Source organism: Maniola jurtina, chromosome 12, assembly GCF_905333055.1.
Source record: "Maniola jurtina chromosome 12, ilManJurt1.1, whole genome shotgun sequence".
Lineage (NCBI taxonomy): Eukaryota > Metazoa > Arthropoda > Insecta > Lepidoptera > Nymphalidae > Maniola > Maniola jurtina.
Genome location: NC_060040.1, coordinates 10,497,956 through 10,512,231, shown reverse-complemented (window position 1 = coordinate 10,512,231; position 14,276 = coordinate 10,497,956). Strand labels below are relative to the sequence as shown.

The 14,276-nt window shown below is 34.2% G+C and overlaps 1 protein-coding gene across 2 annotated transcripts in view; it reads right to left on the bottom strand.

Moving 5' to 3' along the window:
* LOC123870212 (probable JmjC domain-containing histone demethylation protein 2C) overlaps nt 1-14,276 on the bottom strand; it is a 216,098-nt gene that overhangs the window by 57,854 nt on the left and 143,968 nt on the right. For both annotated transcript variants that reach the window (XM_045913418.1, XM_045913419.1), the window contains exon 8: nt 1,800-1,841. In XM_045913418.1, the coding sequence (XP_045769374.1) occupies nt 1,800-1,841 (42 nt within the window). The remainder of the gene's footprint in view (nt 1-1,799; nt 1,842-14,276) is intronic.

Genomic DNA, 14,276 nt, shown 5'->3' with positions numbered 1-14,276 from the left:
GCGGCCATAACAAGCGTAATTGCTTCGACGCACGATCCCGAGTCAACTTAAATAACACGAACAAAAAATCGAGAGACCGGTTCTCCTCGCCATAAAATGGTTTCGGGGCGTTTCGTGCGATGAATATTCATTTAGTTATACATCTACATACACGAACATAAGATTCGTGATGACGCATCCTAACCGAAGCCTGTTATCGCTTCGGTGGAGGCAACCTTTTTCTCAAAGTTATTTATGGCGTGGATCAATAGGCGCTAGTCATACTGATTCGCGGAATGTGAAGCAAAGAACACGATAGACATTCAGCTATTGAATTTTTTTATAATAGAATTCGCAAAGGAAGCACATCGCTCGTGATATGCGTTGTAAATAAAGATAATTTAAAAGCTCTGTATAATATATTTAAAGTAGGCAATTAATGTGTATGCGTAAGTAGGCAATAAATATAATATTATGTACTTTAAACTTTGGGCTGTGGCATGGACCGTTCACTGAGATAATAAGAAGTAGGTAAACTGATAAGAAGGAAACGACAGTTTGACCGTAATGGATTGAGAATTAAAAATACATAAGAGTAAAAGTAGTAATTAGGTATATTCTTAAAAACAGATACGAAAATACAAAAAAAAAATAACAGTATTAAACACCGCATTAAGTAAGCAGTCAATAATAAGTATGAAAAGGAATAAAGAATTATGAAGAAACGCTTATCGAAAACGATGTGACCCCGTTACTTGGACGCGGACGCCTAATTGAAATTTAGATAGCGAAATAATAATACCAAATGTATTTGTCGTCCGCTGTGACCTCTGATTTTTTTATTTAAGCTTGTCGAGCGTGAAGTATAAGTGGCCCCATACATACGCAGATGCCGCTTGGACAAACAAAGATGCCGATTTGAATGTGAGATTAGGGACGCTGATCTCGATTTTTAAACAAAAACACGTTTCAAGTCGCTGGTACACGAAGCGGCGTGCACAATAGTAGATTTTATTTTAAAACTTCTCAATTTGGAGAGGATTTAAATATTGATCTATACATCTGTAATATGACACAACATTTATCTAGTTAACTATTCGAAATGATACCTACTTACGAGTAATCAGATCACAACACAATCCCTTGATATGTTATAGTTAAGCTCTACTTCTAAACATATAAAAGGAAAAGCTGACTGACTGACTGACTGATCTATCAACGCACAGCTCAAACTACTGGACAGATAGGACTGAAATTTGGCATGCCGTTAACTATTAATATGTCGTAGACATCCGCTCAGAAATGATTAAGTATTGAAAATTCAACCCTAAGGGGATAAAATAGGGGTTTGAAATTTGTGTAGTCCACGCAGACGAACTCGCGAGCATGAGCTAGCAAGTCATATTATCGTAATGCTATTCTTAGGACAATCAATTCCATTGCTGTCCTTAGTTTTTTATACCTCCTTGAACATAAGCAAATCTCCTAGTTTAAGACTATCTTTATTGAAAATATTTGCATGTAATTTCCTGCCGTCAGTAAAGCCGCTCTGACTTTCATTAATGAAACATTAAGTAGTACGTGCTCGAAATATAAATATGTATACAGTTACATTTCATCCCGAAACGTCCGAATCACAGGAGTAGGCGCGCCCTAAGGCACAACGTGACATTAAAAAACATGAAACGTTGCGTTACAGTGACGACAATGGTGTGCTGGATATTTGGTATTAAAATCGTTTGAACGTGTAACATTCCCAAGTAAGCCTGTTGTTTTATTTAGTCTTGAATAGCAAAGTGGAATTAGTTAAAAAAAATTACCTTTCTTATTAATCTCAACGGTTTCACGTTCTGGCGATGAACCTGGAAAAACAGAAAAGATCTTGTTAGTTTTATAAAAACAGTAAACTTATAAAAGGAGACGTAAAAGCGAAATAAGAAACGAAGATAAATTCCACGGAGAATGGGGAAGGAACTTATGAAAATATTCCGATCTCTAAATAAACAGACGTTACTGAAACGTTTCGTCAAAGCAGAGGTTTCGTTAAATATTTATTCAAGGAATATTTATAAGTTGCCAAGAATGACAGGCTCGGACCAGTTACGGTAACCTGTTTCGGCAAGTAAAAGGCATGTGAAATAAACAACCTCTTTTTACTTAATCATGTTGTGTGTTCACTTTAGCTTGTATTTTGTGGTAATTTAGTTCTCCTTTTACAGAGCGAAGCAGTTATACGAGTTTTAATTTTAATAAGGTCAATACAACCGTCTACTTTAGCGTTTTGCCTGAATCAAGAGAAGCCATGTATGGACAATCTATAAATATTGAAGCAATTAATATTATGCTGGATACATGCACGTATAAAAACACGTTTCAGAATGCTATAACAACTTCGAGCTATATTGCTAAGGGTCGCAACTCGCAACATTAAGCAGGTGGCCGGAGTGGCCTCACCACTACATTGATATCTATTTCTGTTTCCCGCATCGCTTGTCAACGACTTGCAGCTGGCGCAGTCTAGGTGCTGGCACATAACAAAAATTATGCCTATTTGCAATTTTTTTTATTTTTCTCCACGGTATCTAAATCTTGTAGCAACCTATTAATACTAATAATTACGTGTTTAACATTAGTAAGCAATAACACGTACGGGAATACGTATGTTATTTAATATTTCATGGATTACATTACTATTAAGTGTGTACAGCAGTCACCACCCATATTATAAATACGAAAGTGTGCTTGTTTGTTGGTTTGTCCTTCAATCACGTCGCAACGGAGCAACGGCTCGACGTGATTTTTTGCATGAGTATAGTTTAAGAGCTGGAGAGATACTTAGGCTCCTTTTTATCCCAGAAAATCAAATAGTTCCAACAGGATTATTAAAACTTAAGTCCACGCATACGAAGTCGCGGGCAACAGCTAGTTAATAATAATAATTAAATCAATTATTATTGATTAGCTGTAAAGCGAATGTTTTAATGACTACGTAGGTATATGCACCACAATAAAAATGATTGAAAAACCGGTCACCAATAGACACAATATTATTATTACGACCAAATCGGCCCCCGCTACTTGTCGTATTTCTTTTATAACAATTAACCTTATTTCCGCCCGGCGTATAAACCGTGGCCAAGTTTGGCTTCAGGTTTGAGAGACAGGCAATTAATTCGTCGAAAAACGTGATAACCATAATTGAAGTGTAGGCGTAAATCGAAACAGCTGGCTATATTTTATTGCTCGCATGACTTACTTGACATTTTCATAGAAACCAGTTTATAAGTTATGCAATAGAAAACACACGCTTGATTATTATATGCAGCGACTACGGACTGCTTAGCACAATCACCTGTCAATAGATTTGAAATATGTTGGCAATTAGCAGTACCTACACAAATCAGTTCTATACAATAGTACATATCAATTTTATAGATACCTACCTTTTTAGAATTTTATAGATATTGTACCTAATTGAATCAGATTAGTAAGGTTCAGAGGCTTTTAATGTAAATGAATACAGCGATTTGAAATGAAAATGTTTTTTAAATTAGTTTTCAAACTGCTCCGACTTCAACATTGAGAATCACACAACAACTTTTAACTTACCTTTTAATCGAATCTAATACAAACTATGTAATGGTCAAATTACTTATTTATAGTACGTAGATATGTTGTTAAAAGTCGGTTAACAAGACTAAAAACTAACGTTAACTTTTTTCAAAGCAACAGTCAAGGTGATTACGGAATGTGATTGTAATAAGTAGGTAGGTATATATAGTCAGATGAGAATAAAAATCAATAAAATCTATTATAGGGGACAGGTGAGACTGAATATAGAGCCCTAATGATAAATAATGCTTTATTTATATAAATAACCTGTTGCGAATTTTATTAATGTCTGAGACAAATTCTTGATTACATATCTTGAAAAGCTAACTCAATCATTATATGAAAAAAAAACTTATGTAATTTAAATTCAATCTTTTTCTTTTTGCAGCGAACAATAAAATTATAGCAGCCAAATAAGCTCAATACGAATTCATGTAAGACTCTTTAAGTCCCTCTGCAATTCACTGTAGAGTTATGTGTGTTTTATTTAGTTGGTATAATACCTAATGTTAGACCTGAAACGTGTTTATGAACTTCGATAAATGGTAGTCTTGTTTGTGAAATACATATTCTTCTTAAGGTTTCTTGTTAAAGGCCATCATTTACTGGTTCTGGCTAATAACCGTCAGCATACTCGAGGGAGGCCAAAAAAAACACGCTATTTTCCCTTAAAGGTACCGCGGGCGCCTTTCTTGATCGGTATGCGGTCGGACCACTGGCACAACTGGTTTGAACGTGAGAAATGGGCAGCCCGGAGCGTACGTTGCCCGATATACCCCTTGGGTGATATGCTGAACTAATTACAGTCGAGCGAACTGAATAACATTGATTCTTTCGCTTTCTCGAATACATAGCAATTAGCACTTCGAAAACGAATAAATATCATAATTAATTTGATAGGTAAAATGTGCCCACTCGGCACCAAAGTGATGATAATAGAGTTAGAGAGAGTAGCAAGTGGCACCGATATCGTAAGTGAACAGCAGTTTACATTACAGTTTGTAGATACACATTAATATCTCACTCATCGAGTTCTGTTTATTCGTAAATAAGCCCGATGACGAGTAGGTATTGAAAACGAGCCCGCACTTGGCAAACGTCCGTGTTGTAAAACAGACAAATAATAATTTAGAGAGGTCTGCTGCGGCTTAAAACGGGCTAAAAATAGCAATGTTTTCATAAACCCAATATGAGTTTACGCAGAGCTAGCATTCACGGGAATGAGGTCAAACGAGTTGGCATACGTTCACTCTGTCTTCGGCACTGTTGAAACTTGAAATAATATAACAACGCCAATAAAATATATATAAGTTCAAAGAGTGAGTCGAAGATAAAAAAAAGGATTTTAAATCGTAAATCAAGACTATTAAACACTGAGGTAGATATTTATTAGTTCAATGCTATTAAACTACTTTAGCTTCTAAATCTTAAATGTCGTTATCAGTGTGTTTACACAAGTAGTAAACATAATTATGACTATGATGACTTGTTATTTAACATGTGTATGATAAAATAAACAAAATATATCACGAGAGTCCTATTTGGATAGCAAAATAATACTCACATTATCTCATTTACGACTCTCCTATCAGGCAATAAATTCTTACAAACTATGTATGTACTGTTTTATCACAAATATCTTTCGTCACAATATATGACAACATTTATTCATTACATATTAAGAGGAAAACAATTTACTCAAATAATGCTTTGATGTTAAAGATACATTAATTTAGCGTGCAACACGAAGTAGTAAAATTGAGTTTATGTACCTACTATATACTAAAATTTTTATGGTACCTATACCATAAAATTTTGCGAATATAAATACACTCAACGTCAAGAATTAAGGCACTATTTTTCCAACTTCATAAGTAACAATAGTTATTATCTATCAATATAAAAAAATCGTTATCTAACCAGTTTCTAATGTGTTAAACAAAACCTACGCAAAGCCAACAAAAAAGTATTACAAAAACAATATGCAAACAGGAAGCATGAAATTCTTAGGTAAATCTTTTTTTAGATCGCGTGAATAATATAAAGAGCTCTTTTTATTTGGCGTGGTTATAAATCTTGTCGATGTTGATTAAATGTAAACAGATCAAGGTGGAAGAAATCAACGCAATGTGTGGTTGTTGACTGAATTTAAATCATTTGCGTCAACGTGACATTATAATTTCAATGTAGTCCGAGACAAGTGCTAAGCAGTAAGCTTATCGCGAGAGATTTTGCGGAGTAGCAACAACATATCCGAATTCAGTTGTTAATTTTTATCGAAACCAGCAAAAACCTAATTTAAAATATCAAAGAAGCAAAAGTAATGCAAATAAGGAAAATGAATCGAAATTAGAAGAATCAAACTAAGCTAGCCAGTAAGAGCAACCAAAAGTCCAAATCGTATAAAATATAATACGTATGTACGTAAAGAATAAGAAACAATAAAAGCCATTTAAAATCACTGCGAGCGAAATTCCCATCGCCATCGGAAACAATAACAGAATTTGCGAACCCCGAGCATTTACAATGGAGAACAATCGGTGGAGTGGAAACCAGAGAGCGATATAAATCAAACTAAGCATTGCGTGCACTGGCCGGCCATAGATCCTCGGGTTTCATTCTGTACGCCTTCCCGCCGCGCCGCTTATAATAATTACCGAGTACTTTCGCCAACCAACCGCTCGACGCCATCTTGCTATATTTATATTGCAAAATGGCCGCGCGCACAGCACGTGTTCCTTTTCTTTAGTTTGGCATTTAAAGGAACTTGAAGCCAGTGCATAATACGAATGCTGCGAATAATTTTATGAGACTATTCAAATCTTAACTTTGATTACGCTTTTGAATTAACTTGCTAACAAGGTCTTGCAGAATTTACATTGAATAGGGAGCCGTTAAGTTGCGAGTTGCGATGTACTGAGTGGCAATGAAGGTCACCTTGACCAACCGACCGTAGTATTTACCTTGATATCTGACCGAATACGCTAGTTGCTAATGAGTTCTTAAATTGTTGATAATTATAATTTGCAATGAGAAATAATAAAATAGGTACATATTCACCTAACATATAAAATATTAATATGTATTAGGGATTTAATTTGCGTACGTATTTTATAATATTCAGATGACAGATTGCACCTATACTTATTTTAATTACTCAAGTGACTTCCGACCAACCTCTTTAGAAAACCTGACGTGCTGGTATATTTACATAAATCCATTAAAAAATACATAACAACAGTTAAAAATACATAAAGTTTTTTATATTACATATTTCATTAAAATATAACTCTAAAGATAAGTAGATAATATGTAGGTACATGAGTTTTGTAAACAACTTATATTGAAGTCCTTAAGGCTACATTTTACAAGAGACGTTGTTGAAATAGTTAATTGAACAGATAATGCATATCAGTTAACTACTTGATAAGAAAATCGCACAACTAATACTTATGACACTCAGACTGATAAACTGTTATCAACGAATGGCAAGTAGGCCAAACTAATGAAATGATATAATGCGACACATTCATTTGAAGAATAAATGTTAGTTTACTGGGACGGCAAATAGTAGGTGGATACTACAATTTCTTTGCTAACTTTTTATTATCTTTTGTCTTCACCTTTACTCACTTATAATTCAATCAAGCTGTATTTCGTATTATAGGTTTCAGTAGACTGATTTAAGTTAAGGCCGAAATGGATGAAGACGGCCGTCTCCTCTGTTTTCGGACAGAAAACTGAAGAAGGTACCTAATCTAAAGTAAATTTAGGCTTGACGATTTAAAAATACTTGTAAAAGCTTAATTGAATATTTTTTTTTTGATTTTAATATGCAGATCTTGCAAACGATCTCCTAAGTACCTATGCAGAGAGTTCAGATTAATGTTGTAGAAGTATTGCGGAATGCGAAAGTTTCAACTCAGTGAATAAACAGACAAACTATTTTTCAAAAAGTAGAGAATAGATGATGATGTAATAAAGAGATAAAGTGTAATAATGACAATTGGATGAAAACGGCCATGTCTTGTCAGTTTCCGCTGTGAGGTTTGCACTCCGGGCACAGGAAACTAAATTTGAAGACAATTTCTATGCAGATCTTGCAAAGGCGATCGTTTAGTATGCAGAGAGTTTTGCGGGCCAATGGCGGGCGGCTATCGGCGTCCAGCGCCTGTTACATATGTATGAGCAAGCACTTGAACACAGCACACGTTACTTAGCCGTGACACACATCCACGCCGATAATAATTTAATTAATTTTCTCTCTATTTACCTAACTACATATCTTATAATATGGAAATCCGAATGATCAATTTTTAATGTTATTTAATTTTAATATCTAAATTCTTAGTAGTTCTTTACTACTAACTCTTTACTAGTACTCGTAAATAGTACTTACTCGTAAAGTATTCTCCTAATGAATAATAGTGAAAAAAGAATAACTAAATGATTTAGCGTGATTAGCGAATTTTTAGACATACATGACATTACGTTAAGTAAGTAGCTATGACATCATTTAGCACCGTTAAAGAACAATAAGAATAGTCAATTCCTAGTATTATAGATCAGATAGAGAACAATACCGCAACGATAACGTTCCTATCTCAAAGACCACAGATAAAAAGGCAAATGAGAAACATAATGTGTAATTATGTAACAGTGTGAATTTAACCTTTTCTTGGATATGAATAACGTTCGTAAAAATCTCATTTCTAAATTGTTTAATTAAGAAGCACTTACTAAAAAGTAAAATCCACATGTGTTGAGTTTATTCCTTCAACGTTAACATGTGTTAGCTAACGACTCCTAACTGACATTCCTCATTTCCAACGCGTGTGATACGAAATACTTATCTACTAGTTATTTTTATCCAAATGTGCAAACATACGAGCGTATGTTAGAATTATTAACAATTTATTAGGTGGAATGTCTCAAATACTAGATAGGTAGTATGGATTCAAAATTAGTGAAATAAGTGTTCAGTCTGATGAGGCCATGATGAGGCACATTGCAGAGTCGAAGTAAAGCTTTCTATTAGAGCAAAATAGGATAAACAAACAAAGTTTGCAAAAGATGTGATCGACCAAATTGTTAGGGGGAAAAAACGTAAATTGCAAATTGCGATGCACAATAGAAAAGAAACGAGAATGAAGCATGCGGAGTGGTGGTGCGCGACGTGGGAAAGCGAATGGCGGCATTGGCGGCCATCTTGGAGTGGGTTCGTTCGGAAAACATCACGTGTCCACGCGTCCGCCTGGCAACAGAGTACAAACGCTAAACGGAGCGTAACAATTCATGCACGCCACGTGCTTTTTTCTGTTTGTGCAACATTCCTCTCCTCTCACTCGCATATTTACTATTGATTTGCGCCCACCCCTCTGGGCTAAAGATAAATTTATGTGTTTTGATGTCTCTGTGTTCACTGCAATGCTGTGTTGGCAATGTGACTAGCAATTCGTAGATTGGTATTATGGTTACGTTCATGAACAAAGATGACGCTGTAATATGAGATTAATTAAGCGATAAAGTATGCCTAACTTGAGATAATTAACTATCTAGTGACACAGAAGCGCACGTACCAAAAAGTTACGTAACCAACTTAAATTTCGATGCTTTGGATCATTATAAAATATAATCAGTCTATCCTTTGGATACATAATTAAAAAATCTTTATTAATGACATTACTGTTACTTACTTGAATGAAACCAATAAATAAACATAAATATACCATCAAATCAATATGGTGATATGATTCAATAAATACCTATAATAATATCAAAGCTTAAAATACCTAATGCAAAGCCAGACGAGATGACCTGTTTCGGTCCAAGTTTATTCGACCTTTAAAATTATGGCCGGATAAAATCTGGGACAACGCTATAAAGGCAATCTTTCTCAATGGGACAATAAGGGGTTAAAGTGATTTTGATTCGGATCGAACAGACGCTTATTACTTTGTAGCGTGTAGGTGTACTTGCTATAGTAGGTATATTAATGTTTTCGTGACAAACGTTTCCTCCACGACCCATCACGCTATGCGTGACTCACTAACTTTATACTGTTTTGTTATTATTACGTTAAAGCGTTGTTGCCAGCTCTACAATGTGGCTACAATGTTTTTTATGTCTTACTTTATCCTGTTTTCTTTGTATCCCATTTATACCTGCTCTCTTTTGCATGGGATGGCTTGGAATTTTACACAGAGTAAACAGTTTTATTGTAGGTGTTAAGTTTTGTGAGCAAAAATATCAACAGTTTAATTCCATCGATGAATATTTGTGATTATTTTAAAGTAGGTATATGTTATGTGGATCATCATCATAAATCTGACAATTATATGTATACGTATTTAAAATATTTTGATGAATTTGTAATATTATCTTGTTAAAGTTTTTAATCAATTTCAAACTGCACTCGTTACGCAATTTACCGCGTCACCTTCAGGCTCACTGGGCATCGGTCACATTCACTCTTGCATACAAAATATATGGTCAGCGAATATGCACTAATAAAACACGTGTTTTAAACATTTTAACATTTATGTGGAAATATATTACAGCCTATCTTTTCAGTTACTGATATTGTTTGCTCCAGTTGATCAGTTATTATGCTTTTATCCCAAATTATTTTAGTAGAATATTCCTACCTAGATACTTGTTGTAATATGTATTCGTTACGTGTGTTTCCAGTAAGTATCTTAATTTACAAGCAACAATGCGTTTAATTTCCTAATTTTTACCTCCTACTGTATTTTAAACTGCCATAACATCTACGGAAATCGCCATAATTTAAAAGCTATCAAAATAAAAACAAGTTTCTCGAACAGCACTCGTTGCGGTCGTGCAATTTGTGAAATTTAATGTAAAAAATATGCGAAAAAAATTTAGGCAGGTAAGTAATAAAAAAAATAACGGAAAACGAATCTGGAGGGAAAGGAACAGAGAGATCAGACAGTATGCCGATAGAGTGAGACAGTGGAGCACGCCATCTTGCTTGCATCGCAACTCTTTAGTCACGCGCGGTGGAGCAGCGTTTCTATTTTTTGCGCGCTCTCGTTTGACCTCGTTGGTTTATCGTTATCAAACGACTCTAATAATAAATGGATTTCGCTTGTCATGAATAGTAGAGCGAACACAGCCAGCTTCGCAATAACTTAGATAACCTTCAAGCGGGATCATCATCTAATTATTATTATTATATGTCAGCCGTAGGTACTGAGGCAGATGCTAGATTAGTTAATTATATAATCTACATACTATGTAGATTGTAGGTATATTATTGTACTTATCTGAGACTAGAATTATGCCATGTAATATATCATTAAGTAAGTATGTACTTATTTACTAACATAATATTAATTAGTATGTAAGTATTATTAATTTCACAAACAAGTTTATTAATATTTCCAATATCAAGATCATACCTACCTACTTTTTAATGACACTGAAGTTTGGTCGAATGGCCATAATAATTGTACTTATTACACGTTCCGTTAGTACCTACTGGGTGGCCTGGGTTTGGTGGAATCACAAATTAATTTTTGTCAACAACAAATTATCCTTGAATTTACGATCCTTATAAAGTTAAATATGTTTTTTTTTTGATGAAATAAAAAAAAATGTGTACTTGTACTTACTTAATGTTTGCATATTTTATCAGCACCACTTTTTATCAAAATGTAGGTACTTAGTCGTCAAACTATTTCTTTTTTAATATTTTTTTAAGTTTTTATGTGTGCTTATAAACAATTCTAAACACGGGCCTATCTACAATCTAATGTGGTAGAAAGTGACGTGGTCTATAATGGAACGCCTTTAAGGTCTTAAAGATAATAAGAAAAGTTTACTTATCACAAAATAATTATAACTAAAGGGATATCAAAACATTCCGCAACAGCAGTCACAACAATACCCTTAGTTAGAACTTATTGCCCCAAACTCTACGTCCCACTTAACCTCGTTAATGGCAAAACTCGTAGTCAATTAGCAAGCCAATAGTTTTGAACTTTTGACAGCTGTAAATGAACACAATTGGCTACCAACAGAACAACTCTAATAAAGTAACAGTTAACTGCTACCATATCCTACTAAGTACTACCTATAAGATCAGGAATGAAAAACGAACAAATGATTTTAAGGCAACTTACAAGGAACTGACTTTTGCCCGTGACTTCTTACCTTGGACTAGACAAAAAACCCCAAAAAATCCTTAGCGAATGTCTGCATCATAATAGCAATCTGAATGCCAAATTTCAGCCCGATCCCTCCCTCCATCCGTCCGTTTTGTATATATATTTATTTAGAATTAGAGTTAGTAATAAATTAGTTATTATTTCTTTTTTTTTTTTTGTGTAATAGCTTTTATTTCTGAGTTTGTTATTTCCAATAACACCCTTAAAATGTTTACTGCTGAAACATCAAACATTATTGAATTAAAAGCGTTTGTAGAACAATGTAAGATTTCATTGTCAACATTTTATCCATGATAATTTTAGTATAGAACCAAAAGAGCAGTAAAATTGCCCGGAGTAATATCACGACTTCACTAGAGACAAGTCAAGGTCGCCTTTACAATATAATATACCTAGTCACGCCGTCTAAAGTTCTATCATATAAATTATTTAGTCAGAGAATTCAGAAACAAACGATTGTTTCTACGTTATTCCAAATATTTTGCAACATTCTAAATGAGATGTTACAAGGCCTTCAGCATGTTACTACAGTTCTAACTATAACACTATTATAAAATTCTCAATACTCATTCCTAGAACAAAATCATGAATTATTTCAGACAAGTCAAGGTCGCCACTAACACGAGTCGACTAGAAACAAATGCTCGGCGATCACGTTCAATCGGTCGTGACTTAACTCGTTATTTGTTAAATAAACGACTCAAAATTATACGAAAGAGCGTAAGTTATCGCTTTCGTGCTTCGATATCTAATCACCTATTGTGCAAGTAATTATCGTACCTATTCCATGATAAATGTTTTTGTTTAAACTGTACTGATATTATGAATGGTAACGACCGGTGATTATTATAATAAGAAAGGATTTTTTCATTGGTGAAGAGTCATTATAATATTATGCTTAGACACACTACAATGAAATTATATCTAGTAACGTAATAACTTCTAAATCTAACATAATAACTTTTTTAGTACTTTGCCAGTAGTTATTACTACTACTGGCAAACTAGTGGAGTTATTACTTTGGCCGTTTCGAAAACAAAACTTGAGGCAATGAATAAGAAGATACTATAAATTAACTCCCGTAATGTAATACAAAGTTTATTCGTAGCCAGACAGCAATTACGACGGGAACTTTAAGCGGCATTCACGAACACCAAAGAGGAGGCGAGGAGTATAGAACTCCCTTTCAGACTCCCATCTCTCACCCCTTTCAAACAGAGTGCGCAGAGGGGAGTAAAATTGACAAAGTTCCACCACCCTCAGCTCTATCCGATTATTTCGGCATCTTTAAGGCTGCATAACTTTCTTTGACAGTCTAAAGTCTAAACTAAGGGAAAAATTGTAAAACTTGATAGACGATTAATTTCTTTGAAAACTTTAACTTTGCTATCAAAATAGACATAAAATAAATACAGCAGCAATAAAATTACATCAAAACATTATATGTTAATGTAAACGTAATACTTAAGTGGTTTTTAGTTCAACGTAGTTGGAAGAAACTTGGAAGAGGTAAAACCAACTATGATTTATTATAACTATATTTTATAAGATATTAATAAGCTAATTTTACTGAACCACTTCTCAACTATTTGAACTTCTCACTATCTTTCAAATCTGTAGTGCGGAAAAGTTAACAGTTAAGTTGAAAACGGGTCCCAAATAAATACATTATGCCAAGCTCGAACGATCGGACGAGATGTTTGAAGTTGGCTACTTGCGGGAAGTTGCCAAGTTCCGAACTTGAAGAAACTTAGCACCTCCAAAACTGTAATGTCTGAGCGCTGCTAAGTTTTGCCCTATACGCAAACTTGACGATCTTGGCAAACTTTATGATCCATGGAATGGTTTGCCTTTATCAATTATCCTTATCTTGTATAACTTTAACCAATTTGGATTTACAACATCAATGTCCACTTGCACATTATTTTATCAAGGAAAACAACTCTAAACCCTTTCTCCTCTCAAGTCTCGGTTATATAAAATCTATATCTCCTCCAAGCTGTTGGTTTTCTCCTTTAATTCTTTTTGTATAGCCTAGTTAAAATGTCAATCGATTAGCACATTTTCATTGCGTTTATAATTTGTAGGTACTATGAGAAAATGCTGGTGTTAATGTAACCTTGTAATACTTCGAGATAACGCAAACAATCCTACAAGAGAGCTGATTCGTTTTCGTCTTTGCTTACCGAAAAAAGAGAAAAGTTCAGCAGAATCTATTTCATCTTAAAAATTAGAACAGTCAATGTAACTTTAGGAGGCTATCTTGTGTTTTATGCATAGTGATTTGCAGAGTTTCTTTTTATAATCAATACGGATATCGTTTTGAAAATAATTCAAGAATAAGATGGGAATACAACTTCAACACTCAGTGAAAACATCAGCATTCGTCAAACAACATCAACAGTGTATATTTATAAAATTGACCTTCATAACCGTATAAAAATAACACGAATCAGCATTAAAAAATTTCAGTACTCGGAACTTATTTGGTCT